Source organism: Elephas maximus, chromosome 3 (assembly GCF_024166365.1).
Source record: "Elephas maximus indicus isolate mEleMax1 chromosome 3, mEleMax1 primary haplotype, whole genome shotgun sequence".
Taxonomy (NCBI): Eukaryota; Metazoa; Chordata; class Mammalia; order Proboscidea; family Elephantidae; genus Elephas; species Elephas maximus.
This window is the reverse complement of record NC_064821.1, coordinates 38,078,441-38,106,422: the sequence shown is the minus strand read 5'-3', so window position 1 is coordinate 38,106,422 and position 27,982 is coordinate 38,078,441. Positions and strand designations below refer to the sequence as shown.

At 50.1% G+C, this 27,982-nt stretch overlaps 1 protein-coding gene across 9 annotated transcripts; it reads left to right on the top strand.

Annotated features, from left to right (window-relative positions):
* Positions 1-1,205: 1,205 nt before the first annotated feature.
* Positions 1,206-26,758, top strand: IL12RB1 (interleukin 12 receptor subunit beta 1). Of its 9 annotated transcripts, none has more exons than XM_049877407.1 (16): positions 1,206-1,336; positions 6,642-6,704; positions 7,877-7,994; positions 8,470-8,639; positions 10,356-10,495; positions 12,867-12,900; positions 13,332-13,460; positions 14,076-14,158; positions 14,974-15,214; positions 16,911-17,078; positions 17,785-17,922; positions 18,771-18,926; positions 21,471-21,605; positions 22,538-22,634; positions 22,969-23,050; positions 24,875-26,758. In XM_049877407.1, exons 1-16 carry the CDS (start codon positions 1,273-1,275, stop codon positions 25,163-25,165), a joined length of 2,109 nt encoding a protein of 702 aa, XP_049733364.1. In that variant the 5' UTR covers positions 1,206-1,272; the 3' UTR covers positions 25,166-26,758. The 9 variants fall into 9 exon arrangements, with proteins under 9 accessions (XP_049733364.1, XP_049733362.1, XP_049733366.1 ...); XM_049877405.1 differs by having other exon boundaries at positions 14,974-15,226; XM_049877409.1 differs by having other exon boundaries at positions 14,974-15,226; positions 22,465-22,634; positions 24,875-25,081.
* Positions 26,759-27,982: the final 1,224 nt, after the last annotated feature.

The following is a 27,982-nucleotide window of genomic DNA, read 5'->3' as shown; positions in this document are numbered from 1 at the left end:
TGGGGACACTGCCTCTTTGTCCCTGGGGCACTGACCTCACGGTCTGCTGGGCGCCTGACCCTGCCTGGCCGAGCTGCCACTTGGCTGGGCTCCTTGGAAGAAGATCCTCCTCCCCATAGGCTGGGCCACATGGAGGCCCCTGCCTGCCTGGGCCTCAGTTTCCCACATGCGCTCCCGCAGGAGAGACCCTCGCCCCTCTCTTTAGTCCTCCTGGGCTCTGTGGAAATTTTTTAAATTGGGATGAAATTCACATAACATAAAATTTGCCCTTTGAAAGTGCATGATTCAGAGACATTTAATGCATTTTTTATGCACCCACCACCTGTATCTAGTTCCAGAACATTCTCATCACCACAAATGGAAACTCTGTACCCATTAGCTGTCACTCCCCATTCCCCTTCCCCAAGCCATGTTGTTGTTAGTTGCTCACAAGTCTATTCCAACTCATGGCAACCCCATGTGTGCAGAGTAGAACTCCATAGGGTTTTCAGGGCTGTGTCCTTTCAGAAACAGATGACCAGGCCTTTTTTCTGAGGTGTTTCTGGGTGGGTTCAAAACACCAACCTTTCAACTAGTAGTTGAGCACTTAACCGTTTGCACCACCCAGGGATTCCCCCAAGCCATAGGCAACCAGTAGTTCATTTTCTGCCTCTGTGCCTTTTCCTGTTCTGGGCATTTCATATAAGGGCAGTCAGACAATATGCGGTTTTGTCTGGTGTCCTTCACTCAGCAAGGTCTGCAGGTCCATCTACATCGCAGTGTGAATCATGACTTCATGCACATTTTGGAGCATTGCTGGTTGGGGAAAGGGTTCTCTGAGAGGTGAGAATCCAGGGTCAGGAGCTGGGGTCCAGGGCGCTCTAAGGCTGGTGTTTGGGAAACAGGGCGTCTAGCATCTTCTCAGCCCCCAACACACAGTAGGCAATTCCTGGAGACTCGCTGAATGAAGGAACTCAGGCCTCGAGGATGCTGGACTCCCTTTCAGGTCCAGAGAGGGCTGGAGACCCGGCCCACACAGTCGCCAGCAGCTCACGGGGCTACTGTGGGGTTTCCAGGCCTGGTGGGTTTGTGGTGGAGGGAGGCCCCAGCCTCCGAGCTGACTTCCTGGGTTTTTCTTTCGCTTTGACTTGCAGCAGGAGGGGCTGTCACACCTTACATTTTTTTGTCTTCTTTCTTGCTCAGCTTTGATGCGTTCCAGGGCGGGGAAGAGGTGCCTGGGGCCTCACCGGCAGTGTGAGAGCTTGCCTGGACTGCAGGCTCCGCGTGGACCTGATGGGGTGGCTGGTGGCCAAGCTGGTCCTCCCCGTCCTCCTCCTCCTCTCCCCCAGGCAGAGCGGTGAGTACCCCTATCCTGGAGCCAGGGTTTTCTCACTGACCATGTGGAATTAGGTGAGTGTGAATGTGTGGAGAGCCATGGACCTGAGCTTGAGGTTTGGCTCTGTCTCTCTGTGCCTCAGTCTTTCTCTCTGCCAAATGGGGACACCAGTGATGGCCACCTCTGTGGGCCCTGGGGTCAGACCTGGACAACTCTCCTCTGGGTCTTGGTTTTTCTCTTCTATGAAATGGACTGAATTTTTCCTGCTTCCCAGAGGGCAATGAGAAAACAGCCAATGAAGAACTAAAGAACAACTGTGTATATAACAGATATGTTATTGTTGTCCTCGTTAGTTGCCATTGAATTGGCCCTGCCTCTTGAGGACTCCACACACAATGGAACAAAATGCTGCCCAGTCCTGCCCCATCCCCATGATCAGTTGTGGATCAGACCCTTGTGATCCACAGGGTTTTCACTGGCTGATTTTTGGAAGCTGATAGCCAGGCCTTTCTTCCTAATCTGTCTTAGTCTTGAAGCTCCACTGAAACCTGTTCAGTGTCCTAGCAACACACAAGCCTCCAATGACCGATTGATGGTGGCTGTATATGAGGTGCCTTGGCCAGGAATTGAACACTGGTCTCCTGCATGTTGTTGTTAGGTGCCATTGAGTTGGTTCTGACTCACAGCCACCCCATGTACAACAGAATGAAACACTGCCTGGTCCTGTACTATCCTCATAAACTTTGTTATGCTTGAGCCCACTGTTGCAGCCACTGTCAATCCATCTTGTTGAGGGTCTTCCTCCTTTTCACTGACCCTCTACTTTATCAAGCACGATGTCCTTCTCCAGGGACTGACCCCTCCTGATATCATGCCCTAAGTATGTGAGACAAAGTCTCACCATCGTTGCTTCTTAGAAGCATTCTGGCTGTACTTCTTCCAAGACGGATTTGTTCCTTCTTTTGACAGTCCATGGTATATGCAATATTCTTCACCAACATCATAATTCAAAGGTGTCAATTCTTCTTCTGTCTTCCTTATTGATTGTCCAGCTTTCACATGCGTATAAGGTGATTGAAAACACCATACCTTGGGTCAGGCGCACCTTAGTTCTCAAAGTGACATCTTTGCTTTTTAACACTTTAAAGAAGTCTTTTGGAACAGATTTGTCCAATGTACTGTGTCGTTTGATTTCTTGACTGCTGCTTCCAAGAGCGTTGATTGTGGATCCAAGTAAAATGAAATCCCTGGCAACTTCAATCTTTTCTCCGTTTATCATGATATTGCTTACTGGTCCAGTTGTGAGAATTTTTGTTTTCTTTATGTTGAGATGTAATCCATACCGAAGGCTGTGGTCTTTGATCTTCATCAATAAGTGCTTCAAGTTTTTTTTCACTTTCAGCAAGCAAGGTTGTGTCCTCTGCATAATGCAGGTTGTTAATGAGTCTTCCTCCAATCCCCATGCTCTGTTCTTCTTCATATAGTCCAGTTTCTCAGATTGTTTGCTCAGTGTACACACTGAATAAGTATGGTGAAAGGGTACAACCCTAACACACACCTTTAAACTACTCAACACCCTCTTGTTCTGTAGGAACAACCGACTCTTGAGCCGTGTAAAGGTTCCTCGCGAGCACAATTAAGTGTTCTGGAATTCCCATTCTTCGCAATGGTATCCGTAATTTGTTATGATCCACACAGTCAAATGCCTCTGCATAGTCAATAAAACACAGATAAACATCTTTCTGGTATTCTTTGCTTTCAGCCAGGATCCATCTGACATCAGCAAAGATATTCCTGGTTCCATGTCCTCTTTTGAATCCGGCTTGAACTTCTGGCAGTTCCCCGTTAATATACTGCTGCAGTCACTTTTCAATGATATTTAGCAAAATTTTACTTGTCTGTGATATTGGATTACCTTTCTTTGGAATAGGCATAAATATGGATCTCTTCCAGTCGATTGGCCAGGTAGGCGTCTTCCAAATTTCTTGGCATCCATTTGTTGAAACATCTCAGTTGGTATTCCGTCAATCCCTGGAGCCTTGTTTTTCACCAATGCCTTCAGTGCAGCTTGGACTTCTTCCTTCAGTACCATCTGTTCCTGATCATATGCTACCTTCTGAAACGGTTGATTGTCAACCAATTCTTTTTGGTTCAGTGACTCTGTGTATTCCTTCCATCTTCTTTTGATGCTTCCTGCATCATTTAATATTTTTCCCATAGAATCCTTCAATATTGCAACTTGAGCTTCGAATTTTTTCTTCAGTTCTTTCAGCTTGAGAAATGCCGAGCATGTTCTTCCCTTTTGGTTTTCTACTAACTCCAGCTCTTTGCACGTGTCATTATAACACTTTACTTTGTCTTCTCGAGCTGCCCTTTGAAATCTTCTGTTCAGTTCTTTTATTTCATCATTTCTTCCGTTTGCTTTAGCTACTCAATGTTCAAGAGCCAGTTTCAGAGTCTCTTCTGACGTTCATTTTGGCCTTTTCTTTATTTCCTGTCTTTTTAATGATCTCTTGCCTTCTTCTTGTGTGACATGGATATCAATCCCCAACTCATCTGGTCTTCGGTCACTAGTGTTCAACACGTCAAATCTGTTCCTCAGATGGTCTCTAAATTCAGCTGGGATATACTCAAGGTCGTACTTTAGCTCTCGTTCTAATTTCCTTCAGCTTCGACTTGAACTTGCATATGAGCGATTGGTGGTCTGTTCCACAGTCTGCCCCTGGCCTTGTTCTGACTGATGATATTGAGCTTTTCCATTGTCTCTTTCCACAGATGTAGTCGATTCAATTCCTTCATATTCCATTTAGCGAGGTCCATGTGTACAGTTGCCGTTTATGTTGGTGAAAAAAAGATATTTGCAATGAGGCAATCGTTGGTCTTGCAAAATTCTATCATGTGATCTCCAGCATTGTTTCTGTTTCCAAGGCCATATTTTCCAACTACTGATCCTTCTTCTTTGTTTCCAACTTTCACATTCAAACGACCAGTAATTATCAATGCATCCTGATTGCATGTTCAATCAATTTCAGACTGCAGCAGTTGGTAAAAATCTCAATTTCTTCATCTTTGGCCTTAGTAGTTGGTGTGCAAATTTGAATAATAGTTATATTAACTGGTCTTCTTTGTAGGCATATGGATATTATCCTATCACTGACAGTGTACTTCAGGATAGATCTTGAAATGTTCTTTTTGACAATAAATGCAGTGCCATTCCTCTGCAAGCTGTCATTCCTGGCATAGTAGACCATATGATATTCCCATTCAGAATGGCCAAGACCAGTCCATTTCAGCTCACTAATGCCTAGGATATTGACGTGTATGCATTCCATTTCATTTTTGATGATTTACAATTTCCTGGATTCATACTTGGTACGTTTCAAGTACTGATTATTAATGGATGTTTGCAGCTGTTTCTTCTCGTTTTGAGTTGTGTCGTATCAGCAAATGAAGGTCCCGAAAGTTTGACTCCACCTACATCATTAAGGTCAACTCTAGTTTGAGGAGGCAGCTCTTTCCCAGTCGTATTCTGAGTGCCTTCCAACCTGAGGGGCTCATCTTCTGGCAATATCAGTCAGTGTTCCGCTGCTATTCATAAGGTTTTCACTGGCTAATTCTTTTCGAAAGTAGACCACCAGGTCTTTCATCCTGGTTTGTCTTAGTCAGGAAGCTCAGCTGAAACCTCTCTACCATGGGTAGCCCTGCTGGGTATTCGAATACCAATGGCATAGATTCCAGCATCACAGCAACACGCAAGCCCCCACAGTAGGACAAACTGACAGATGTGTGGGGAGGCCTCCTGCAGGGAAGGTGTGAATTCTACCACTTAACTAAAACTGCCCTCATTATAACAGACATACATATATATATATATATATATATATATATATATATATATATATATATATATATATATACTGTCCATCTTGTGGAATCAGGTGAGGAGGGAGGCACTGACCCCCTGTGGAGGGGAAGCTTTGGACTCCAGTCTCAGTTCTGCCACTACTGCTATGTGACCTCAGGCAACTTCTTCACCTCTCCGTGCCTCAGTTTCCCTCTCTTTGTCTGGGAATCAACAGGGCACAGTCTCATCACATGGCTCAATGAGTTGAACTCAGGCAAAACGCTTGGAACAGGGCTGGCCAGCTGCAAGGCATAGCCTGTGTGAGCCATGGTGCTGGGATCTGTGAGAGCCAGGTAAGGCTGGAAGACCAACAACAGAGGGGAAAGGGACCCCAGATTTATCTGGAGAAGCAGCCCAGGGGGCAGCCTGATGCTGATGGCAGCAAGTGGTCAGCCCAGGGGGAAAGACGGGGGTGGGCTTCAGGCCATGGGGGGCTGTGATGCCACAGAAGGAAATGGGGGGACAGAGAGCCCAGTATCCCTCCTCACAGTCAGGCCACATGGGGCTGCTTCTTGGTTCCTTCCCTCCCAGCGATTCTAATCCTTCCAGCAGGAGCTCCTTACCCAGGTTAGCACCTGACAGACTCTGTCACTCCTGGGGGCAGGGCTGACCCCTGGCTGAGGGAGGTCTACCCCCTCCACCCCCAGGACTGTCCAGAGCTACCCAATGTTGTGGCCTCAGTTCACTTGCTCAGCCACCCACCAGTTTCAGATGTTGTTGATGTTCCAGGCACACCCCACTTCTCTCAGCCTCCCCAGGGCTGTCCGTCTTCCTGTTTTTTCCTTCTGGGGCCACCTCCCCATAGGTGCCCAACTATGTATCTCGGCCTCCATTGGGGAATTTATTATATACAAAGACCAAGGGCTGATGGGTGGTGGGTGGATTGAAGGGCAAATGGATGGATGTGTGGGTGGGTGGATGGTCAGAGGCATGTGGTTGGCTGGCTGAGTGGGTAGATGGATGCATGGAAGGGTAGGTGGATGGGTGAGTGGCTGCCTGGCTGGCTGGCTACCTGGCTGGCTGGCTACCTGGTTGGCTGGCTAGACAGATGAGTGCATAGATAGATGGATGGATGGGTGGATGGGTGAACAGATGGTTAGATGGGTAGGTTGGTGGATGGATGAATGGATGGATAGATGGCCAAATGGGTGGGTGAATGGATGGGTGGGTGGGTGGGTTGGTGGATGGATGGATGGGTGGGTTGATGGGTGGATGGATGGATGGATAAATGGATAGATGGATGGGTAGATGAGTGGGTGGGTGGGTGGGTAGGTGGCAGGTGAGTGCACAGATGGGTGAGTATGCAGACAGGTGGATGGTCAGTCGAGCAGATGGTCAGATGGGTGCAAACCCACAAGCTGAGTCCCTCTGCCTAAGTTGTGTGAAACCAGGAATATCATCATCTCTTTGTTGCCTTTGCAGCCGGAGCCTGCGGAGCCAGTGAGTGCTGTTTTCAGGACCCGCCATACTCGCACACAGACTCAGGTTTGGGACAGTCCCCAGGGGGTGTTCATACTGGGCTCTGAATGACCCCATCCCCAGTTGCCCTGTTTCTCAGCCTCCTCCCACCCAGCCAAAGACCCAGCCCTGCCTGGGTTCTTGGGCACTCCTACCCACAGCCAGCTGGCCAGCCCATCCTCAGCGAGGCTTGGGTGTTCTGCAGCAGCCACTGCCCTCTTCGAGCCTAAGTCTCCCTCACAAGGGTCATGGACTGGTGTCTGAATCTGTTCAGATGGTCAGCACATGGGGTAAAGCAGCTAATTGAAGTCCCCCCTTCCCAGGCAGCAGTTGCTGAAACATTTATGCTTATAATCCAACCCGCAAAGGGTCTGGCACTGAGCAGGTGCTTCATCCATTCTGTTATTTGATAAAAGATTTACCTAGCGCCTACTATGTGCAGACACAATTCTAGACATGACGGAATCCACTGTGAGCCCAGCTGACCTTCTGGGATCCCAGCCTGGATAGATGGGTAGATGGATAGGTGGATGGATAGACAAATGGATGGATGGGTGGAGTGGGGTGGATAGATACAGGCACATGAATTCATAGACTGCATGCAACGAGCAGTCACATGTGCTATGAAAAAAACTGAGCAGAAGACGGGGAGAGAGAGGGCTGCTTTGGGCTGGTGGGTAGTGGAGGAGGAGACACTGAAGGAGAAGCTGGTATGTCAAAATCAGGGTGTGTTGCCTGGTTGGTGAAAGACATCAGTGCAAGTGGGAGGGTAGCACTCCCTTTTTGGGACATGGAAGCTCCGCATTGGGAGCCCTTCCAGACCACGGACTATGTGTTTCTTCATTAGTGTCCTTTTTTGCTCTAATAAAATTGTAATCATAAACAAACAAAACAAAACAAAAAAGATCAAGGGGCGATGTGTTTCAGGCCAAGGGAATAGCACATGCAAAGGCCCTGAGGTAGGAATGAGCCTGGTGTGTTTGGGGCCCAGTGAGGAGGCTGAAGCAGAGTGAGCAGGGAGATGGGGGAGAGAGGTGGGGAGGGGCAGGGAGGATGCTGGGAACCACTGCAGGCTTAGACTGAGGTGACACCAGATTACTTAAGTATTGCAAAGAGTCATCCTGGGGGTATGTTGGTGCTAAGCCTTACAGTGCCTGCCATACCCTAGTCCATTCTCTAACTTCTGGAATCTTCTTCAGGCTCGGCCTTGGGCCCCCGGGACCTGAGCTGCTACCGGATACTCAGCACAGGCAGCTATGAGTGTTCCTGGCGGTACGAGGGCCCTGCAACCGGGGTCAGCCACTTCCTGAGGTGTTGGTGAGGACCCCACTCTGGTCCCCAGACCCTCTTCCGCCATCCCTCCCTCACTTCTACTCCCCAATGCCCATGCTCTCAGATACGCGACCTAGGTCTAGTCATTGTTTCTTCCAGTGCCTCAGTTTCTCATTTGAGAAGGCAGGGCTGAGCCTCTGTGATGTGAGCATCTCAGAGCGGGTAGCACTGAGGCTCCCTCTAGTCCTTCCTTCCTCTTTACCCCCTCACTCATTCATTCATCCATCCATCCATCCATTCCTTCCTTCTCTCTGTGGCTGCCCATGCTGGAAGATTCTGGGGTCCCCTCAACTCCTTAAGTGCCCGGCCAACCTCCAAGGAGCCCCAGGCTGTAGCGGAGGGAGAAATAGAAGAGGCAGAAAAGGGTGCTGGGAGGTGATATGCAGCATCTGCCATAGTTGCTGGCATTCTGGGGTCCAAGAGGACCCCGGACTAATCATCAACATCCTCTTTTCTGCAGCCTTAGCCCTGGGCGCTGCTGCTACTTCGCTGTGGGCTCAGCCACCAGACTGCAGTTCTCTGATCAGGACGGTGTGCCTGTGCTCCATGCCATCACTCTCTGGGTGGAGTCCCAGGTCGCGAACAGGACGGAGAAGTCGCCTGAGATTTCCCTGCTGCTCTACAGCTTCGGTTAGCACGCCATCAGGGCCCCTGTTCTCCTCCTCCCCATGCCATCGGGTTCCCCAGCCTGGACCTGGGGGACACTGTCACCTGCTGAAGGGCTCTCTACTGCCAGCTGTTGTCACATCATTCACCGTGTGTGGCACAGCAGGGTCTTCCACAATCCCCTCACAACCCCTCCACTCCTGGGCATTTAGGTTGCTTCTGGTATCTCTCTGATATCCCTAATGCTGCTGGGACCCTGTTGATCTTTGTTTCTGTTTCTGTGACCAAACAACGTGCATTCAGTATATTGTTTTTGAGTCCCTACTGTCACCACAAGGAGCACCGGTAACACAATGGTTAAAGCACTAAGCAGCTAACCAAAAGGTCAGCAGTTCGAATCCACCAGTGGCTTCTCAGGAGAAAAGACCTGGATGTCTGCTCCCATAAAGATTACAGCCTGGGAAACCCTATGGGGCAGTTCTACTCTGTCATATAGGGTTGCTATGAGTCAAAAATGACATGATGGCACACAACAACTGTTGCCATGATCAGGTATAGGGAATGTGGACATTGCTGCCCAGGCTGGTCCTAGGGTGAGGCAAGTGAGACATCTATCTTGGTACCGTCTTAGTCATCTATAACAGAAATATCACAAGTGGATGGCTTTAACAAACAGAAATTTATTTTCTCGTCATTTAGGAGGCTAGAACAAGGAAGGTTCTTGTCTCTTTAGCTTCTGCTTCCTGGTTTCTTAGAGATCTCCATATAGCCTGGCATCTATTTTACCTCATCTCTGCTTCTTTGGATTACTTGTTAATCTCTTTTATGTCTCAAAAAAGATTGATTTAAAACACACATGACACTAATCCTGTCTCCTTAACAAAACCAAGACAAGCCATTCCCCAATGGGATTATAATTACAGGGATAGAAGTTAGGATTTCAAACACATATTTTTAGGGACATAATTCAATCCACAACAGGCACAAAAACTAAAAAACTGAGTAGTCAACGTAAATACTGTTTTAATGCGGTACTTAAGAAAATTCAATTTAATGCAAAAAAAAAAATCCATGATGAACAAAATATCAAAATTTTAAACTAAGACAAGATCTAACCCTGCACTTGCGTGACCTTGCCTCACCCTAATCTTGGCCCTGTCTCTGCCTTCATGGAGCCAAAATTCAAGTGGGGGCAATGGACAATGTGTGATAACTCCACATGGTGAGAGAATAAAGTCAGAAGGTCAGGGAGGTGACACATGAGCTGAGCCCCAAAGGATAAAAAAGATCTAGCATCTAGGAATAAAAGTGGGGAAGAGTGTTTCAGGCAGAGGGTATGCAAGTGCAAAGGCCCTGGGGTAGGATCAGGTATGGTTTGATCAAGGTGAAGAAAGGATAATAGACGTCTCTCCTTAGGCCAGGCTCCTTGAAATGGATCTAAAAAATTGTCACATCCTCAATAGCCCTCCAGAGAAACAAAGGTTAACGATAACCCTCTCACCCACAATTTACAAAAGTGCCTGTCTTGCCACATCCTTGCCAACAATGGGTATTGATATTTTAAAGATATCTTTGCTAATGGAATCCTGCATATATATCTTGACTATTGGGACCATAGAATCCCAGACTGCAGGGGTGTCTCTGATTCACATTTGGGGGACTTGGTTATCCTGGCTCAAGTGGAGCCCACCAACTCACACATATCCTGGTTGACTCCTCTACCCCCGCCTCTGCTTCCAGTTAAATACGACCCTCCTCCTAAAGACATCAAGGTGTCCAGGACAGCCCGGCAGGTGCTCATGGAGTGGAAAACCCCAGATGGCCAGGATAATGCTGATGTGCAGTTCCGACACCGGACGCCCGGCAGCCCCTGGAAGTTGGTGAGTTTATTCCCTGGCTCAGGGATAGGCACAGACCGCTTCCCAGTGCACCCTCACCACCTCAAATCATTCTCATCATCCATCAGTCTACTAGTGCTTCTATAACAGAAATACCACAGGTGGGTGACTTTAACAAAGAGGAATTTATTCTCTTACAGTCTAGTATGCTACAAGTCTAAATTCAGGGCACCGGCTCCAGGGGAAGGCCTTCTCTCTCTGTTGACTCTGGAGGAAGGTCCCAGTCATCAGTCTTCCCTTGGTCTGGGAGCATCTTAGCACGGGAACCTCAGGTCCAAAGGACGTGCTCTACCCTCGACGCTGCCTTCTTGGTGGTATGAGGTCCCCCTGTGTCTCTGCTCGCTTCTCTCTTTTAAATCTCAAAAGAGATTGGCTTAAGACACTATCTAATCTTGTACAATGCATCAGTATAACTGCGGCTAATCCGTTTTATTACATCATAGTGATAGGATTTACGACATACAGGAAAATCACATAAAATGATGGACAATCACACAATACTGAGAATCATGGCCCAGCTAAGATGACGGATATTTTGGGGGGAAACAATTCAATCCCTGACACCATCTCTGCATTGTCAACCCCCTCACCTGACCTCCACTCTTGACCCCTGCCCTGCCCCTCAGGAACTGACACCTGGATTTAACCATGGCTGTTTCTGCTCACACATCCTCCATGACTCTCCGTTACCCTCAGGAGGGCATGCTTGTTCTCAGCCAGGCTGAGCTGGCCCCAGTCCCCTCGCCTGTCTCGTGCTTCCTCCGAGACCCTCCTGAATGGCTGCCAGGCTCGCCCGTATCCTTGATTTTAAGCCTTCTTGCCTTTATCTGTGCTGTTCCCTCCCCAGAAAGGTTTCCTCTCCATCTCAGCACACGCAAACCCAGCCCAGCTGGGGCCAGTGTGAAGGCCACCTCTTCCAGGAAGCTGCCCTTCTACTCATTCATTCATTCCTTCTTCAGCTACTGTCTGTCACTGCCTGCTGTGTAGGGTTTTATTTTAAAATAAGTTGAGAAATACTCAGGTTTGCTACCGTTTAGTTTTTTGCAAGGTAGTCATGGCAAGGCACATGAGTAAGACCTCAAGACATTCATATAGAGCCGGAGAATCAGAATGAAGAATTATAATGTTATATCAATTGTTAAAGTCCCAATCTTTAGACTGCAGGCATTTACCTTTTACGAGTGGTCTTGGGAGGAAGGCTTGACCACAGCTTAAACGTGGCAGAGGTCCCTCATAGCTAGCGTTCAAGGTTGGCGATAGCAGACAGAATTTCAATACAGCGTCTTGGTCTTTGGAGAGAGTCAGACTCTACAGGGAGGTTCCCGCTCTGCCTTCTCTCAGCGAGTGGGCAGAAATTCAGGGTTTATATGTGAATTCCTCACCTTGGCCCCGCATGATAAGGGCCAGTGTGATGTCAAAGACTAGTTAGTATGCTGTGTCTTCTCTCCAGGGTTATAGATTAGCCAGAAAAGTTGCAAAGATAGTACAGAGGGTTCCCATGCATCCCTCACCCAGGTTCCCCCACTGTTACCATCTTACATGACCACAGGACATTGGTTTCGTCTAAGAAATTAACACTGGCACATCGCTATTAGTGAAGCTCCAGATTTTATTCTGATTTCACCTGTTTTGTCACAAAAGTCCTTTTTCGGTTCTTGGATCCAGTCCAGGGCTCCACGTGGCATTTAGCAAAATTATTATTATTATTATTTTTTAAATTGTATTGTGGTAAAATATATACAATGTATAATTGGCTAATTAACCATATGTTTTAATTTTATTGTGAGAAAATATAACAAAACGTTTGCCATTTCAACTATTTATACGCGTGCAATTCAGTGACATTAATTACATCCGCCATGTTGTGCAAACATCACCAATATCTGTTTCCAAAACGTTTTTTATCACCCCAAACAGCAACTCAATGCCCCTTAAGCAAGAACTCTCCATTCCCCGCCGCTCCCCCCAGCCCTAGGCAATCACTAATCTACTTCTGCCTCTATGCATTTGCCTATTCTAGACATTTCATGTAAGTGAGATCATATAGTAGTTGTCCTTTTGTGTCTGGTGATTTTACTCAGCGTCATGTTTTTGAGGTTCATTCACACTGTAGCATGTATCAAAACATCATTTCTCTTATTGCCTGAGTAATATCCCATGGTATGCATAGACCACGTTTTGCTTATTAATACTTCTGTTGGACATTTGAGTTGTTTCCACCTTTTGACTATTGTGGACAATACTGCAATGAACGTTGGTGTACGAAACAAAATATAGTGTTTAAAATTCTGGAACAGTTCGTATTTTTCAACACCAAGATGTAAAACAATATATAAATATGATCTTGTTCTAGGGCCACTGTGGACTTCAGGATGATACTGGCTTAGGTGAGAATAATAATAATGACAGCGACAGCTGCAGCAAGTCAGCATTAATTGAGCACCTACTGTATGGCCGGCCCAATGCTAAGCTCTTTGCGTGCCTGTTGCTCTGCTCTGTAGTTAAGTATTGGGTTGTTCCCATTTCACATGTGAGGAAACCAATGCTCAGAGGCCAGAAGACATTGGCCGAGATCATATCCCCAGGAGGTAGCCTGGCGGGGTTTCGAAGCTGGGGCAGGGGCAGAAATGGATGTACCTGGAGACCCCTCAAGGGCAGAGCCTCCCCTGTCCACTCTATGTCCCCAGGGCCCAGCACATGGTCCTGCATACCGTTGGCACCCAATAAGTGCACAGTGGCTAAATGACCAGTGCCAAGCCCTGGGCATCCTGGGTGTGGGGCAACCCTGCGGCCTAATGTTTGATCTACCTCTCCTCAGAGTCTTGCCGCTGCCCCCTGGAGAAGGATGCTGCCCAGGAATTTCAGCTGCGGCGGCAGCGGTGGCTCAGGTCTCAGGCCCCAGGAGGTCCCTGGAGCAGCTGGAGCAGCTCTGTGTGTGTCCCTGCTGGTGAGAGCACCTGGGCCTTGGGAATGAGAATAGGCTTTGGAAATAAGGCAGCGAGTGTTAGAAATAAGGAGGTGGGTGTTAGAAATAAGGCTGTAATTGGTAGAAATAAGGAGTGGGGCATTAGAAATGAGACAACAGGAGAAACGAGTGCTGTTCTTTCGAGATGGGATTGGGCTGTAGACCCTCAAACCATCAGGTACTTGGGCCCCGCTGTGCCCACTTTAGGACTCTATCAAGTGGGAACCATTGGGCTGAGCTTCGTGGGTGCCATCCACCTGAGATGGTTAAATGGGCTGCTGTCCCCAACCCTGGGCAACGGGGAACTGAGAAAGGGAGTTTCAAATTGTGTCAAAGAAAAAGTTGGGAAGATCCAAAATCACAGATAATGGCTATTCCTGAGGGTGGGGAAGTGGCCCAGGAAGAGGCTATGGGAGAGATTCCCAGCCTTTGCCTCCAGCCCTCATGAGCTCTTGCCTCCTGCCCCAAGTGCTGGGAAACAGCCCCTAGGGTGGTTTTTGCTGATTTCGGAAACTCTTTAACAACTTACACAAATCTTGTGTTTCATGGGATGGAAGGAGACAGTCCCAGCATCCTTGTCTCACTGTCTTGTTGTAGAAACCCCCCCGAAGCTTGAGCTGAATTGCTCGGTGGAGCTGCTCCAGCCAGACGGAAGGAGGCAGCTGACCCTGCAGGGGCAGGTATTGGGGTCATTGTAGCACTGCAATATGACCCAGGGACGGGGAGCAGGGGGCAAGAGCCTGGAGGGAGGCGAGCAAGTGGGAGAAGGAGGGAGATGAGACATGAGAATCCGAGGGACTAGGCAGATGGTGGGTTTCACTGTGAAGGTACTAGGGAGCTATGGAGGGTATGTGAGCTGGGAATACCCATAACTGGACTTTGGCTTTTGTGGGGTGGGGCAAACTGTGGGGGGTGAGGGTAGAAGCCAGGAGACAAGAGGGGAGATGACTGGCCCAACTAGGCAGTGATGGTGGGCTGGGTCAGAGGGGAGGAAGTAAGATTTCTCTGAGATTCAAAATAACTCATTAAGTACAGTCTAATTAGCCCCATTTTACAGAGGAGGAAACTGAGGCACAGAGGGAAACTCTCTTGCCAGTCAGGGGCAAAATGGCCAAATATTCTACCCAATAGCAATTGACTCAGCACGTGGGACCCAACTCACAGGGACTCCACACATGTCAGAGTAGAACTGTGCTCCCTAGAGCACATATGGTTCACTTCCACCTTGCACACATGGGGTCGCCATGATTTGGGATCCACTTGACGGCAACTAACAAGAGCAACAAAAACCAATGGTCGCTGGAAGTGAATGCCAGTTTCCCAGCAGCCTTGCCAGCACCAGGGTTTATGATTTTTTCAAAATTTTTTAAATTTTCCACACGTGTAATTTACCGTGACCCATGGGTGAGTCTGTCTTCACAGGCTGTGTCCTGACATCTGTCCATGAGACAAAGAGTGTATTCAGGTCCTAAGAGGCCATCTCTAATCCTCACAGCAGCCACCGCAGCTGGAGCTTCCAGAAGGCTGCCACAGAACCACACCTGGTGTGGAGGCGACATATAGCATCCACCTGCACATGCTGTCTTGCCCATGCCAGGCCAGGGCCACCAAGACTCTGCCCCTGAGGAAAATGCTCAGACTCTCAGGAGCTGCATACAATGTGACTGTCATTTCTCAGAATCGCTTTGGCCCTGGCCTCAACCAGACATGTCTCATTACTGCTGACAACCACACAGGTACCTCTGCAGGTGGGTGGGGAGAGCAGCGGGGAAGGCCCCTTGCAGCTGAGCACCTACTTTGAGCCACAGGCACAGACCTTTAAGGGCGTGTTTAATTTAAGGGTGTGTCCAACCGCTCAGTAATCAAGATATGTAATAGCAAATGCATTATCATAACGCTGTATAATGCAATCTCATCAGCAAAGTACAGCCTGCTGGGCCGGATGCTTGTTTTTGTCAATAATGTTTTATTGGGAATGGAGCAGAGATCAGGGTGAGGTGAGTGAGGCAGGGGGTTCATGAAAGAGTAGGGTCAGATCCTGTCATTATTTAGAATCTTAGTATTTTGTTAATTTTTTATATTTTTATGTTTTATTTTTTATTGAGGTAAAATTCACACAATAAAATTTTGAAGTGTACAGCTCAGTGGCTTTTAGTCCATTCACCATATTGTGCAACCACCACCTCTATCTAGTTCCAGAACATTCTTATCACCCCAAATGAAAACCCTGTACTGATTAACAATCCCCATCTCTCCCCGTTCCCCAGCCCCAATCCATTTTTTGTGTCTATGGATTTGTCTGTCCTGGACATTTCATATAAATGGAACCATGCAATATAATTTATGTTCTTTTGTGTCTGGCTTCTTTCACTTAGCATCATGTTTTTGAGGTAAATCCACGTTGTAGCAGGTATCAGAGCTTCATTCCTTTTTACGGCTGAGTAATATTCCACTGTATATGGACCACACTGTGTTTGTCCATCATCTGTTTGATGGACATTTGGGTTGTTTCCACTTTTTGGCTGTTGTGAATAGTGCACAACATATATATTTTTTTAATTTTTATTTTTTTAAGACAGTGCATTAAAATATTGGTTATCTTGATAACTGAGTTTTTTGGTGCCCCCTGAAATTTTGTGCCCGTGCCTAGTGTCTCAGTTTCCTCACCCTACTCCTGGACCTGCTGTGCCCCCAGCCACCCTCTGGGGATGGGGCTGTTAAAATGATGCCCATTTTAGAGACAAGACCGAGACTCAGAGAGATGAAGCCATGCCCTCATTGGGTGTCCCCTAGCCAGTGGCTCTCCCTTTCTGAGCCTCAGTTTCTGCATCTATAAAATGGGGTAATCACTGTCCTACTTCATAGTGAAGTGGCTCCTATAAAGCACTTGGCACTGGCCTGGTGCATACAACAGGCACTCAGTAAAGGGTGGTTTTTGTGCCCAGTGTTAGAAGCAGCTCCCACCTCTCCAAGACTGCTGCCAGTTCCCCTGGCTGTAGCAGGTGGGAGAGATAAACCCAAGGCACTGGATGGTTTTGTTCTTGTGCTTCTGAATCCAGGGTTCAGGGTCTGATCTACCTGGGGAGGTCTGGTCCTGTGGCCACACCCTCTACTGGGTGAGGCGGTGGTGGGTGACAGGCATCTGGAAAAGCAGGAGGCGCCCCACTGGCTGGCAGTGGGAGTCAGGGTGGTACAGGGAGCACTAATGGGGAACGTCGTGGCAGGGAGCCCACAATCAGGCAGAGGCAGCAACTTAGCGCGTTCCAATGCCCTCCTTTGGCCTCCTCTGTGCCCAGCGTCTAAGTAGTCCCCAGTGTAGGGAAGACAAAGCCAGATACAGACACTCCGAGCCTGTGGAATTAGGGCTGGGCCAGAGGATGGGGTGAGCCGGCACCGAATGTGCTTCCCCCGTGCCCCTCCCTCTCTTCCTAGAACCCAGGACTCTGAATATCAGTGTTGGAGCCAAGGGGACCACAATGCACTGGGCAGGCCGGGTCGAGGCCACGACGTACTGCATTGAGTGGCAGCCCCATGACCAGGACAAGAGCCGTGCCACCTGCACCGTGACGGCACCCCAAGCCCTGGACCAGGCTGGAATGGGTATGGGAATGTGGCGCCCCGCCTCTGCATCGGCATCCCCCTTTATCACTCCTGGCTGGCTTAAACCTTCAGGGATGTTCCATACAGGGTGTCTGAGGCCCAGAGAGTGATTGCTGCTTGATCAAGGTCACACAGCAATGGGGATAGGCCGAGACTCGAACGAACCCACTTGCCCACGCTGGTCTTGAGACTCTTGGGAGTCTCAGGGCTCAGCCCTGGGCAGGTTGCACTCCAGAGGGTAATGAGTCTCATGTCCCAGGGTGTTTGTTAAACATTTACCTACACCAGGGAAGGTGGCAGCTCGCAAGACATAGGTGACAAATTAATGAGGCCACTGGAGGGAAAGGAAGGCCTCTGTGCAGTCCAGGCAGTCTCCCACTGCTCTCTCATCTTCTCTCCTGGGCCCAGCTGAGGCCCCAAGAAGCCTCAGCCTCAGCCTGGCTCTTGAGAAGCCTCCAGCCTAGAGGGGGCAGAGTTGGACACAGACACCCTAGCCCCATGGAGTAAAGGCTGGGCTGGAGGAGGGGGACAAGCTGAAGGAGAGCCAAATGGAAAGGGTCCTGAAGGAAGGGGACGTTGGTGCAAGGGCTTTGAAACATGAATAGGAGTTCTCTAGGGAAATCTGTGCAGACAGCACACCCAGTGGAAAGGTGAGGAGAGGGGAACGCAACCTATTTATTGACCTGGCTTTGAGTCATCCTTCCAGTGACCCACAGCTGGAACCCAGCATCGGGGGCAATGGAGCAGGAGGGGTGTTATCGAGTCACTATTTTCGCCTCCACGTGCCCAAAGAAGCCCACCTCATGGTCCACGGTCCTGTCCACCTACCACTTTTGGGGCAATGGTGAGTGGTCCAGACCTGTAGGATCATCTTCCTGGAGGAGTCAGGAGAATTTAGAGGCACCTACTGTGTGTCAGACCATTGGTGGTCATTGGCGGTCCTGCGGGAGACCTAGGTTCAATTCCTAGCCTGTGCACCTCATCCATAGCACCACGTCAGTGGAGGCTTGCTTGTTGCTGGGATGCTGAGCAGGTTTCAGGGGAACTTCTAGACTAAGATGAATTAGGAAGAAAGCCCTGCCTATCTGCTTCCAAAAATTTGCTCATGAAAACCCTATGGATCACAGTGGTCCAATCCACAAGTGATCGTGGGGACGGCACAAGACCAGGCAGCACTTTGTTCTGGTAGTGCATGGGGTCACCATGACTCAGGGTCCGACTCAATGGCAGGTAACAACAACTGTGTTCGTCAGCTCAGTAGAGTCCTAAGCTACCCTGAGCAGCATTGCCCTATTGCCCCAAACACTGAGGCTCAGAGAGGAGAAACGACAACTACTAAGCGACGGAGCCAGGATTCAAAATCATGAAGTACGGGCTGGGCTAGAGAGGGGGGGATGGGTTGAGGGGGTGTCACAGTGAAGGGGGTCTAGAAGAATGGGCATTTGTGCGAGGGCTTTGAAGCATGAATAAAAGTTCTCTAGGGGATCCCTGTCTGAGTCTCAGTTTTCTTTTCTATAAAATGGGACAATGCTGCTCAGGGTAACTTAGGAATCAAATGAGCTGACTTCTGGCCAGCCAGCTGTGAGGCCAAGGTTGACCTCCCTGTCCTTGGTTGGTGCCGGGGCTGGATCTACAGAGAACGTTCGACTAGTGTTCTTGGTGTTAAGACTGTGGCGACGGTGCTGCTTGCAGCCTCGCGGGCCGGGACCCCACAGTTCGTCTCGGTGAAGAATCATAGCGCGGACTCGGTGTCAGTGCACTGGGCAGAGTCACCGCTGAGCTCCTGCCCCGGCGTCCTGAAGGGGCATGTCGTGCGCTTCTGGGATGAGGACAGCAGCCAGGTGTCAGGTATGAGAAGGAGTGAAGGAGCGGGCTGGGGGAGGAGCCGTCTGCACTCGTGTTCTGCCTTGCTGTGCAACCCTAGGCACCTCACTGTCCTTTCTGGGCCTCTATGTTCCCACCTGTGAGACAGGAAAATTGGGCTGAAGTGCTTGGATAGTCCCTTCCAGACCTCCAGAGAAGGAGGAGTCGGAATTTGAACCCAAGTCCACTTGACTCTGTGGCCAGGGTTACCCCGTCCTTGGACGGTGCCAGAGCTGGGTATACAGGAAGTATTCAGCCAGTGCTCTTGATACCAAGTGTAGGGGCTGCATAGCTGGCAATGCCTCACGTGTATCAGCAACTGACTCCCATTAGGCAGACTTTAAGGTCTCCACTTCACAGATGAGCAGGCTGAGGCTTAGGGAGGGAAATTCACCAGCTCAATGACTGAACAAGCCTGGACTCTTCCACTGCCCCTTATCCATTGCTGTTGAGTTGATTCTGACTCATAGCAACCCCATATGTTACAGAGTAGAGCTGGGTTCCATGGGGTTTTCTTGGCTGTAATCCTTACCTAAGCAGATTGCCAAGACTTTCTTCTGTGGTACTGCTGTGTGGGTTCAAACTGCCAACCTTTCTCTTGCCCTTTAGGGAAAGAAATGAAAATGTAACACGGAAAGTTTCTGTTATGGATTGAATTGTGTCTCCCAAAAAGATACATTGAAGACCCCCCCCCGTACCTGTGAATGTGACCTTGTTTGGAAACAGAGGCTTTGCAGATGTTAACAGTCAGGTTGCAGTCCCTAGGTGGTGCAGATAATGAATGTGCTTCGCTGCTAACCAAAAGGTTGGCAGTTTGAGTTCACCCAGGCGCACCTCGGAAGAAAGGCTTAGCAATCTACTTCACACTGGAGTATGGTGGATCCTAATCCCATCTGAGTGGTGCCCTTATGCAAGAGCAGAAGAGACAAGAGACAGAGAGACAAGACAGAAGGAAGATGGCCATGTGAAGATGAATCTACAAGCTCAGGACCGCCTGGAGCCACCAGAAGCTGGAAGAGACAAGAAGACTCCTCCCCTAGAGGCTCCGGAGGGAGCATAGCCCTGCTGACACCTTGATTTCAGACTTCTGGCCCACAGAGCAGTGAGAGAATAGATTCTGTTCTTATCAATCATCCAGTTTGTGGTATTATGTTACACGGCCCCCAAGGAAACTAAGGCAGTCACACTTGCTGCCCGACCTGAGACCGGGCTGACCAGGGCTGGAGACTTCTCCTCATTTCACAATTTGCCCCTCACCCAGCCTCCCTGCTGGATTACACAGCCTTGCAGATAAAGCCTCGTCCGCCCATCTCTGGCAGCCACAGGCTGGGCCTGCAACGCCACGGGGGTTCGTGTCCTGCCTCCCACCACAACACCCAGCACGAGGACAGGCATGAATGAAGGGGACTGCTCCAGCAAAGATTCTTAGATACGCTGCCATCAACTTGGCCATCCCCCACATCGTCTGGAGGAAAAACTGAGGCCACATGGGGGCCGGTGGCTGTATTGGTTCCCTGGGGCTGCTGTAACAAAGTACCACAAGCTGGGCGGCTTAGAAAAACAGAGATTTAAGCTCTCACAATTCTGGAGGCCAGAGGTCTGAAATCAAGGTGTTACAGGGCTGCACACCTCCAGAGGCTCTAGGGGAGGATTCTTTCTTGCCTCTTCCAGCCTCTGGTGGCTCCAGGCAGTCTGGAGCTTGTGGCTCACCGCTCCAATCTCTGCCTCCGTCATCACATGGCCCTCTCCCCAGTGTGTCTCTCTGTTTCTGTCTTGTCTTTTATAAGGACACCACTCAGATGAGATTAGGACTCACCCTACTCCATTGTGGTCTGTTAACCTAACTGATACATCTGTAAAGACACTATTTCCAAACAAGGTCAGGTTCACAGATACAGGGGTTAGGACTTTAGCTATCTTTTGAAGGGGACACAATTCAACCCATGACAGTGTCTTATTCAGGGTGCTGGCAGCAACCCATCTGCTGAAAACCCATTTGTCAAAACCCAAGTTGTCAAAGGCCAAATTTCTCCATTCCCAAAAAAATTCTTTTGAGGAATAACAATATTCCTCTTGAATAGGGTCAAAAAATATGAATTTAGGGTTTGAGGAATGTTTTCTTCTTGATGACAGTTAGCAACTATATTCTTGTCTTAAGGAGTGTTTTATTTGTTAAATTCACTCAATTCCACCAACCCTTTCTGAGAACCTTCTGTGTTTGGGTCCTGTCTGAGGCTCTGGGGGGCGCCTGGGAACAAGAGAAACAAAGCTAGGTCTAACCCTAAAGGTCTGAAGGAGGTGAGGGAGGAAACCATGTGGGTATTTGGGGAAAGAATGTATTTGGTGGCAGGAACCAGCAGTGCAAAGGCCCGGGGGTAGGACCAAGCCTGCTCCTTTGAGAGGCAGGGAGGAGGCATGGCAGCCCAGTGGGGACTTCACCCAGGTCGGGGGCATCCCACAGCTGAGCATGGCCTCTGGGGAACAGAGGGGTTCCTGGGACCCATGGCTGCCTCCCTCCCTCCCCTGCAGAGTATGAGGTGAATGCCACAGAGACCCAGGTCACCCTTCGTGGCCTGCGTCCTGGTGTGACCTACACCGTGCAGATCCGAGCAGACACTGCAGCAGAGCAAGGTGCTTGGAGCAAGCCACAGCAGTTCAGCACTGGTGAGCAGCAGGGGCAGGGATGGTCCCTTCCTCCAGTTATTTTTCCAGCATGCACTGCCCCGACCCCACCCCAGTCCACAAAGGTGCCTCCCATCAATCTGATCACCATGCTCTGGGATCTCCCTCTGCCTCCTCACCCTTCTCCAGCCTCGTCTTTTGCAGGTGTCCCTGGTGAAACTTCTCTCACACTGGGGCGGGGTGGGGGGGCTGTCATGCAGGAGCTTTTGTCTGGAATGTCTCCCCTTTCCCCATTGTCAAACTCCTATTCATCTTTCAAAACCCAGCCCAAAAGCCCCCTCCTCCAGGAAGTCTAATCTGTCTCCATGTGCTACCACCCCATTGCCCTGCCCTGGCCCCTTGGGGCTGGGGGTGACTGTGTCTCACTCTGCCCTTCCTCAGCCTGGGGCTCCTGGGGAATTTTAGGCGGCGGGAGGGGGGAGGCTGTGTAATGAATGAAAAATAAATAAATCTCTCTCCCATCACAAAGATAGGCAGACAGGCTCCGTTACCTTGGGGTTCATAGTCACAAGAGATTCGGAGCCCAAATAATCCCTGTTCTTGCCGTGGTCCCCACCCATTGTCCTAGCAGTGAAATCTGGCCCCAAGAGAACCAGAGTCAGGATGGGAGTTGGGCTGGGGCGGGGAGGGGGGCAAGGAGCCCAGGGGGAGAAGCCACAGGGGCCCAGCCTGCAGGCACCTGGAGCTACAATTTCTTGAGCACTTTTATCACCCAGTCACTTGGGCAAGAGGGTTCCATGGTCCCCACATTACAGATAAGGAAACTGAGGCACGGGGGGGGCCCATGGCGTGCCACAGCCAGCAGCCAGTTGATGGAGGGCCTGGCCCACCCCTGCTCCAGCCCCTCCTTCCCGGCTCCCACCCCTTCAAATGTCAGGAGGAACTTCCCCAAACCCGAGCTCTCCTGCCTCCAGAAGTTCAGGTTTCACATTTGATCATCTTCCTGGTGTCGCTGGGCAGCTTCGTGAGCATCCTCGTCCTGGGTATCCTCGGGTACTTCAGCCTGAACAGGTAACTTGCAGCCCTCACCCCAGAGGGGACCAGTAATAGTGACAGTAATAATGGCAATAGCCACACACAATAGAGTAGATATTTGCTTCTGCCCATTTTATAGATGAGAAAACGGAGGTTTAGGTGATCAGGGTTTGACCCAGAAGTGGGGACAGAGCTGGGATTTGAACTCCTCCCCAAATCCACATCCTCAGTGGCTTCTATAACCTAAGGATGATGAAAAAAATTGAGTCAGAACAATTAATAAGAACAAAAAAATTAAGTCAGAACAATTGAAGAGTAAGAACGGGTGGAAGTATGGCTCCTCTGACCCACTCTCCTCTTCCCTCCCTAGGGCTGCACAGTGCCTGTGCCCACCTCTGCCCACACCCTGTGCCAGCTCCGCTGTCGAGTTCCCTGGCAGCCAAGGGAAACAGGTAAACGATCCTTTTCTACTCCCAGGTTCTACTTATTGGATCCATACTCTGGTGTGGGCCCTGCTAAAGCAATGGCCATACATTAGCTCATTTTATTCTCCCTCAACTGATTGCACTATGGACTCCAAAACTAGTGCTCCAAACCCCTTCCCATTTTACAGACAGGCAAGCAGAGGCCCGGAGAGAAAGTGCATGTCAATCATTTCCTAGTGGCAGAAAACAGGACTCAAAAAGAAAGCTAGTGGGAAATCCCAGGGTGATGGACTTAAGACACAGCTAGATCCAGGGACTAAGCCTCTATTTCTTTTTTTCTGCTGTCCTCTCTCCCCAGCAGCACCCCTATGGTGGAGAAGAGGCTCCAGGAGCTCCCCAGGCCTTCCTCTGCTCAGTGGGAATAGGGTGTCCTTTTTTATCCCATTACCGCAGCGAAAGTCCCAGGGCAACCTCTGATTGGTCAGCTCAGGTCACATGCTCATCTCTGAGCCTATCGCTAGAACCAGGAGGCTGAGATGCTCTGATTGCCTGGGCCTGCGTTACACATCCGTCCGGAGCTGGGGTGGGGGCAGCAGCCTGCCCAAGCCCGCCAACTGAAGAGGAAGAACAGTTCCCCAAAGAGAAATGGGGATGCTCTTCCCAAGAGGGGGCGGAATGGAGGTCATTGAGGCAGAGTCCGGACCTAGACTCAGTTTCAGAATCTTTAGAGATTTTAGCCGGCAGGGACCTTGTGTGGATGGGAAACAGAGCCCCACCCACAGCCTTGGCCCCACCCTCCCTCTCCAGGTTTGGCAGTGGACCAAGCCTGAGGGCTTCCCGGAAGAGGCGCCCCCGCAGGAGGCCCTGGTGGTGGAGACATTCTGGGATAAAGGCGAGGGGCCTGGACTGGACTCAGCAGGGTCTCTCGAGGAGACGCAGCTAGCCCCTGAGGACCAGGCTGAGGCTCTGAGGCCTGGCAGGCAGGACGGTCTGGCAGAGGGACACCCACTGCTCTCGGGAGACCTAATGCAGAGTCCCAGGCTCGGGACCCTCAGCACATTAAGGCCTGAGGGACAGGAATACTAATAACCTCGCCTTACAGACAGCAGGATGCACGGACAGATGATCACAGTCATGAAGGCCGGTTAATAAGCGCATACTGCATGTCCGGCCCCGATCCACCCAGACACTCTCACTGTTCTCTGAATCCTGCAACCGCCCAGTGAGCGGTACTGGCTATCCTATTTTACAGATGGGACCACTGAGGCTCAGGGAGAGAGACTGACTTTCCTGAGGCCACACAGCCAGAGCAGGAGTCAAACCCGGGCCAACTGACCGGAGCCCCCCCAAGAGGCTCAGGGACCCCCACCCCTCGGGCCTGCTCGGGGTGCGGCCCCTATTGCGACACATCCTGGGGCAGAAAAGCCTAGATACCGCCCTAAAACGGAAGCTATCGCGAGGGGCCAGGCCCGACATCCGGGGGCGGGGACGGGGCAGTCATTGGTCCGCTTCGAGGCGGAATAAGCCAAGGGAGTGCTGCCTGTTCAGCGTGGCAGGCAAAGCCGGGCTCCTGAGCACTGGAACGGGAGTCCAGGCTCAGGGCTCCCACCGCACTGCGCGATCTTGAGCTTCAAAGGATCCAGCTGTGGGCAATAAGACGACTGTGCACTCCCTGGGGGAAGCGATGGACCCTCCACTGCCTCAGTCTCCTCCTTGGTGAAACGGGCGTAACAGCGCAATAGAGTCCTCCCTAACATATCTACACTCTGGCTGAACCGTGAATATCCTGCTCAAAAAAACAAATAGGAGCTGAGGATCTATTCATTCATTATTCATTTCTTCATTCCACAGACATGCATCTTCCTTCTGGGCGCAGCCGAGCAGCCCTTAGGCTGGGGGAGGCAGAGCAGGACACCCTCCTGCAGAGCCCTTTACACACCCCGCGTCCATCCACTTCCCTGTCGCCGACCGCGTGACCTCGCCCCTTGGCCTCCTGCCTCCACTGCTTCTGTCCCTGACAGTCCCCATGGGTCCCCCGGCGGCCACTGGGGTCCCCTAAAACCTCTTGGTACACGTGTGGTCTCCGATAACCCTCGTGGCCACCAGGTGGCAACAGCTGATTTTGTCTTCCTAGCGGAGTAGCCCCGCCCCCTCCATCTACTAGGAGTTTGCAGAAGACTTCTCTGGCTCCAAACTGTTAGCCTTCGTCGGTCACAAGCGACTCTATGCGCAATGAAACTAAATGCTGCCCAGTTTGGGATCGCATGTTGTGATCCATAGGGTTTTCATTGGCTGATTTTCAGAAGTTGATTGCCAGACCTTTCTTCCTAGTCTGTAGTGGTCTGGAAGCCTCACTGAAATCTGTTCACTATCCGAGCAACGTGCAAGCCACCACTGACTGATGGCTGGTGGCTGTGCCTGAGGTACATTGGTGGACATTGAACCCAGGCTGGGGGGATTAGCCAACAGTTTTACCAGATCAGCGGTAGGAAACAACTTCACATTTTTTCACCACATCAAACTTCTGCTTCTAGCTATGGCTGGCATCTGTCTCTCTCCCAACCCCACAGCACCTTCCTACAGAATCAAAGCCTCTTTTCAAATTTGCAATCCCTAAGGAGCGGATCACCCAGTCAGCAAGGTAAACGCAGGATGTGAAATTGTTCAGTACAGATTTGAAAGTAAGCACGAGTAAACCCGTTGGGAGAAGAGAAGGCCGGGAGGGCTAGGAGGTGAAGGGCCCAGGCCTCTTATCTCTTGGGGCCTCAGTTTCCCCAGGCCCTGGTGCTCCAGCTGCGTGTGGCTGCTCGCTGTTCTAAAAATGCTCTCCCTGGACTTACTGCCTCCTGGCTTTTGCTCAGGCCTCGCCATCCTCCAAACAAACCTTTCCTGAGGGTCCTCCTCTTCCCTCTATAGGCCTAAATCTGGCCTGAGGAGAAGGTGGACAGGGGTGGGCCAAGTGGTCAGAGAGGAGGGTCACACAGCTAAATGTGACCCTCAGGGCTTGAAGCTACACTCGCATGCCCAGACCCCATATCCACCCATCAGCAGATCACCAGGCAGCTAAATCACCCCTGCTCAGCTGTTTCAGTCCCGGGCCTGCCCAGTGGTGCAGAACCCCACTTGGGAACCTCCCCAAAGTTGATCAAGCCCCATCCCTCCCAGCCAAAGCACCAGGGCCCAAAGAGGGGGAAAGCAGGCGCTGTGGAGTGGATTCTGACTCGTGGCGACCCCATGTGTGTCAGAGTAGAACTGTGCTCCACAGGGTTTTCAGTGGCTGATCTTGCAGAAGTAGATCACCAGGCCTTTCTTCTGAGGCACCTCTGGGTGGACTTGAACTGCCAACCCTGTGGTTAGCAGTTCAGCACAATAACTGTTTGCACCACCCAGGGACTCCAAAGGGGAGACAGGCAACGGTTATTGGGCACCCACTGGGATTTTAGCTCCAGGTAATGTAAAAAATGGAAACCCTGCTTCCACCAAGGGGAAGGCTGAGCTAGGTGGAAGGAGGTCTGGAGCACCAGGAGCCTCTTTTCCACCATGGGGTGGGAGCTCCCTGGGACAGAAATCTGCAGGATGGACAACAGCATAGAGGATGGAGCCTTAGTGCCTGGATCCAGCCATGCCTGAAAGCTATCACCCTGGGATTTTCCATCAGGTTCCCTTTGGAAATGACTCTGGACCTCTGCCTGCCCATCTGTAAAATGGAAATGGGTTCAGAGCACTGTTTTTTGTTTTTTTATTAAACTTCATTTCTCTTATGGCTGAACAATATTCCATTGTATGGATGGACCATTCTTATGAATGCTAACTCACTCACCTGTTGATGAATATTTGGGTTGCTTCCACCTTTTGGCTGTTGTGAAATTGCTCCAGTGAACACGGGCGAACAGGTTTCTATGTGGATGTATGTTTTCATTTCTCTCGGATATACACCTAGGAGGAGCCGTGGTGGTGAAATGGTAAGCGCTCAGTGGCTCATCGCAAGGTCAGCAGTTCAAACCTACCCTCTGTGGAAGAAAAATGTGGCAGCGTGCTCCCATAAAGATTACAGCCTTGGAAACTCTATGGGGCAGCTCTACTCCGTCCAACAGGGTTGCTATAAGTTGGAATTGACTTGACAGTAGTGGGTTTATTTTTGTTTTGTTTTATGTACCTGGGAGTGAAATTGCCGGGTCATATGGTAATTCTATGTTTAACCATGTGAGGAACCACCAGACTGTTTTCCACAGCGGCTGCACCATTTTACGTTCCTACCAGCAAGGCACAAGGATTTCAGTTTCACCATATCCCCACCAACACTTGTTCCTTTTTTTAAAAAAATTGTAGCCATTCTAGTAGGTGTGAGGAGGGTCCCTGGGTGGTGTAAATGGTCGACAATTGACTACTAACCTGAAGGTTGGTGGTTTGAACCCACCCAATAGTGATGCGAAAGAAAGGCCTGGCAGTCTGTTCCCATAAAGATTACAGCCAAGAGAATGCAATGGGGTAGTTCTACTCTGTAACACATGTGGTTGCCATGAATCCAAATCGGCTCCACAGCAAAGGGTCTGGTTTTTGGTTAGTGGGTGTGAAGTGGTATCTCATTGTGGTTTTGATTTGCATTTTCCTGATGGCTAATGATGTTGAACATCTTTTTTTTTTTCTTAAACATGTTTTCATGAGCTTGTTGGTCATTTGCATAACTTCTTTGGAGAAATGCCTATTCCGATCCTTTGCCCATTTTTAGTTGGATTGTTTGTCTTTTTATCATTGAGTTATACAGCCTCCATCAATGTTTAATAACAGAAGGAAACCTTGGCTGGGGAGGTGGGACACTCCCCCTGGCCCCTCTTGCCCCACCCCAGCCAGCCCCGGCCTGGTGGGGAGGGTAGGGTCTCTCTTTCCAGGTGGGGAAACTGAGGCACAGAGGCAGAGCCTGCCTGGTACCCCGTGGTCCGGGTCACGGCCAAAGTTACA

Coding starts and splice junctions, on each gene's coding strand:
- IL12RB1 (XM_049877405.1), top strand. CDS start 1,273: ATGGGGTGGCTGGTGGCCAAGCTGGTCCTCCCCGTCCTCCTCCTCCTC. Junction 1,337..6,641: donor CCTCTCCCCCAGGCAGAGCG/GTGAGTACCCCT, acceptor TTGCCTTTGCAG/CCGGAGCCTGCGGAGCCAGT. Junction 8,640..10,355: donor CCTGCTGCTCTACAGCTTCG/GTTAGCACGCCA, acceptor CTCTGCTTCCAG/TTAAATACGACCCTCCTCCT.